Genomic DNA, 4000 nt, shown 5'->3' on the forward strand with positions numbered 1-4000 from the left:
GGTGGCGGGCGCCTATTGTCCCAGCTACTTGGGAGGCTGAGGCAGGAGAATGGCGTGAACCCAGGGGGCGGAGCTTGTAGTGAGCAGACATCACGCCACTGCACTCCAGCCTGGGCAACAAAGCAAGACTCTGTCTCAAAAAAAATAATTTGCATGGCAAGCCAGGGACGTGATGGCTCATGCCTGTTATCCCAGCACTTTGGGAGGCAGAGGCGGGGGCATCACTTGAGCCCAGGAGTTTGAGACCAGCCTGGGCAACATAGTGAGACCCCTGTCTCTGTATAATACATACATAGATACATACATACATACATACATAAATGTAAATAAATAAGTAAATGTAGGGAAAATATCACCAGCTAAAGGTGGGCTTGGAGTTTGGCGGTGGATCTGAAGAATGGGAGGGAGTAGCCACCAGGCAGGTCAAGCACTAATCCTTGATCCCAAGGACAGTGGGAGCCATGGGAGATGTTGGAGCAAAAGCCTTCATATGATAGGAGTGTCTGAGGGCCCATGAGGGGTCCAGGAGGCTGGGGAGTCAGTAGGAGGGAACAGAGCGTTCGGGCGGCGCCTCACTGGATTCATTCATCTGCCCCGCAGCTGGAGAAGGTGCTTCAGCAAGGGGACATCAGTGAGTGCTGTGAGCCTTACATGGTGATGAAAGAAGTAGACACAGCCAAGGTAAGTGTGTGGGGGCTGAACCAGGGGCAGGCCAGATTCCTGACTCAGCAGGGCTAGAATGCTGAGCTGGCAGGGGACGGGGGTCTCCCCATAGAACAAAGAGAAGCTAGAGAAGCTGCGCCTGGCGGCTGAGCAGTTCTGCACCCGCCTGGGCCGCTACCGCATGCCCTTTGCCTGGACGGCCGTGCACTTGGCCAACATCGTGAGCAGCGCTGGGCAGCTGGACCGGGACTCTGACTCGGAGGGCGGTGAGGAGGCGGGGCTAACAGCCCTGGGGCGGGAATCGGGGCGGGGCTAGAGGGTGGTGCTGACAGGCCTGAGGCGGGGCTACGGAGCGAGGGGGGTGCGCCCTCTGCTGGCCGAACTGTGCCGCCCCTGAGTCTCCTTGTTTCATCTTGGTCCCCGTTTTGTCATTGTCACTCCTTCCTCTAGAACGCCGGCCAGCTTGGACAGACCGCCGCCGTCGGGGGCCCCAGGACCGGGCGAGTAGTGGGGACGAAGCCTGCAGCTTCTCTAGCTTCCGCCCAGCCACGCTAACTGTCACAAACTTCTTTAAGCAGGTGTCCTACCCCGGGGCCAGGGACTCCCCCGCTCCCCGCTGGCTGCATCAGCCCTGGGGACCCCTAGCCCCCTGGCCCAGGCTGACGGGAGCGGGTCCCATGTAGGAGGCTGAGCGACTTAGTGATGAGGACCTCTTCAAATTCCTGGCTGACATGAGGCGCCCGTCGTCCCTGCTGCGGCGACTACGACCTGTGACTGGTGCGTGGCACACCCCGTACACAAGAAGTATCACTCTCACTCAGTCACTCAACAAACCTACACGGGGAGCACCTACTGTGCCCATCAGAGACCCAACCATGACCTCGATAGACAAATCCCTGACCTCGGGGGCTGACTGTGCCTTCTAATAAGGACCATAGACAAGAAGCAGAATTAATAAGATCGATATAGCGTCAATGGGTAGATAATGGCAGCGGGGCAGGCAGGGGTCCTGGGGGCAGAGTTGATCAAATATAGGGGTAAGGCTGGGGTGCAGTGGCTCAAGCCTGTAACCCCAGTGCTTTGGGAGGCTGAGGCAGGAGGAAGATCATTTGAGCCCAGGAGCTCAAGACCAGCCTGGGGGCCAGGTGCAGTGGCTAATACCTGTAATCCCAGCACTTTGGGAGGCCAAGGCGGGCAGATCACTTGAGGTCAGGAGTTTGAGACCAGCCTGGCCAACATGGTGAAACTCCGTCTCTACTAAAAATACAAAAATTCACCTGGTGTGGTGGCTCACACCTGTAATCCCAGCTATCTGGGAGGCTGAGGCAGGAGAATCACTTGAACTGGGGAGGCAGAGGTTGCAGTGAGCCAAGATCGTGCCACTGCACTCCAGCCTGGGCGACAGAGCCCGACTCCACTTATAAAAACAAAAACAAAAACAAAAAAAACTGTAGGATGAGAGACAGCAGAGTTGAGGGCAATTTCTGGACTTGGCACCTGAGGGACACAGCCCCCAGTCCCCAGAGAATATCATGGGGGACTCTGCCCTGACTCCACAGCCCAGACAGGGTGGGCGGGGCCAGGAAGCTCCCAGGTAGGTGCAAACCGGTTCTTCCCTTCCCAGCTCAGCTCAAGATCGACATTTCTCCAGCTCCGGAAAATCCCCACTTCTGCCTGTCCCCCGAGCTGCTTCATATCAAGCCCTACCCGGACCCCAGGGGCCGGCCCACCAAGGAGATCCTGGAGTTCCCTGCTCGCGAAGTCTACGCCCCCCATACCAGCTATAGGTACGGCCTCTGGGGCCCAGCTGGGCACTTGAATGGGAGGTATTCGTACATCATGCTGGGTGGGGTCTCCCTAAGCCGAGGACATGCACAGACACTGTGGGTGAGATGCCACGACTCTGCTTTAATAAGGGGGGTGTGTAGACATGAAAGGGTACGCATCCTTCCTCCACCCCTCCCCAATGGGGCTACGTCCTCTGCCTTTGTCCCTGCCTGCGTCTGTCTCTGCTCTGTGCTCAGAAGTGGGGCCCTGCGCCCTGGCTGATCCCAGTGAACAGGCAGCTCCTTCCTGTTCAGGAGCCTCTTGGGGCGTGGAAGTGTTCCTTGCAGCATGATTGGTCCTCAGTTCCATCCAGGCAGATTCAGGCTGGGAGCGCCGCTTTGTGGATTCTGGGGAGGGAGATGTGGCTCATCCCAGGCAAGGGGGCCCCTGTTCAGCTGCCCTGTGCGCCCCCCATCCGAATGCCCTGCCTCCCAAACCCCTGCCTGGCTCACCTCTCCTGGATCTGTCGCAGCCGATACTGCTGTGCCACCATCTCCCGCCTCTGCCGCTGCACGTGGCCTGTGAGGGCCCACAGGATGTGGCTCTGCTTGTCAGCGTGAGCCTGTGGGGGTCAGAATGGAAACCTCAGCCGACGGCCACCTCACCTCCCATCTCCTGACCTCCTGCCCTGGCCGCCCTATTGCATCTGTGTGACCCAGCAAATCAGCAATGCTCTTTGGCCTCAGTTTCTCCATCTGTACAATGGGGATAAAATAGGACTCACTTCATGGGGAGGTGATAAACATCGTATGGATTTTTTTTTTTTTTTTTTTTTGAGATGAAGTCTCGCTTTGTCACCCAGGCTGGAATGCAGTGACATGATCTTAGCTCACTGCAACCTCCGCCTCCTGGGTTCAAGCAATTCTCCTACCTAAGCCTCCTGAGTAGCTGGAACTATAGTCACGTGCCACCAGGCCCAGCTAATTTTTTGTATTTTTAGTAGAGATGGAGTTTCACCGTGTTGGCCAGGCTGGTCTCGAACTCCTGACCTTAAGTGATCCACCTGCCTCAGCCTCCCAAAGTGCTGGGATTATAGGCGTGAGCCACCAAGCCCGGCCATCATATGGCTTATTAAAGGGCATAGAACAGTGCTGGGTACTTATTGGGTGCTCACAAAATGTTACCAGTTTCTCTAGTAGTAAGAATTTATTGGCCAGGTGCTCACACCTGTAATCCCACCACTTTGGGATACCAAGGTAAGCAGATCCCTTGAGGTCAGGAGTTCGAGACCAGCTTGGCCAACATGGTGAAATGCCATCTCTACTAAAAATACAAAAATTAGCTGGTGCACCTGTAATTCCAGCTACTCGGGAGGCTGAGGCAGGAGAATCACTTGAACCCAGGAGGTGAAGGTTGCAGTGAGCCAACATCATGCCACCACACTCCAGCCTGGGTGACAGTGAGACTCTGTCTGAAAAAAGAAGAAAAAAGGCTGGGCGCGGTGGCTCAAGCCTGTAATCCCAGCACTTTGGGAGGCCGAGACGGGCGGATCACGAGGTCAGGAGATCGA

The 4000-nt window shown here is 56.4% G+C and overlaps 2 protein-coding genes across 2 annotated transcripts in view; one reads left to right on the forward strand and one right to left on the reverse strand.

Annotated features, from left to right (window-relative positions):
* Positions 1-4000, forward strand: part of DOCK6 (dedicator of cytokinesis 6) — a 117188-nt gene that overhangs the window by 68127 nt on the left and 45061 nt on the right. Inside the window, 5 exon segments of the mRNA XM_011954952.1 lie at positions 601-681; positions 776-929; positions 1114-1241; positions 1347-1440; positions 2288-2450. Coding sequence (XP_011810342.1) covers positions 601-681; positions 776-929; positions 1114-1241; positions 1347-1440; positions 2288-2450 — 620 coding nt within the window.
* Positions 2552-4000, reverse strand: part of LOC105520847 (chromosome unknown open reading frame, human C19orf80) — an 8692-nt gene continuing 7243 nt past the window's right edge. Inside the window, exons 4-5 of the mRNA XM_011954816.1 lie at positions 2943-3052; positions 2552-2837 (exon numbers count right to left, since the gene is read on the reverse strand). Of these exons, the coding sequence (XP_011810206.1) occupies positions 2810-2837; positions 2943-3052 (138 nt within the window). The 3' untranslated portion in view covers positions 2552-2809. The remainder of the gene's footprint in view (positions 2838-2942; positions 3053-4000) is intronic.

Source organism: Colobus angolensis, unplaced genomic scaffold, assembly GCF_000951035.1.
Source record: "Colobus angolensis palliatus isolate OR3802 unplaced genomic scaffold, Cang.pa_1.0 Scaffold39, whole genome shotgun sequence".
Lineage (NCBI taxonomy): Eukaryota > Metazoa > Chordata > Mammalia > Primates > Cercopithecidae > Colobus > Colobus angolensis.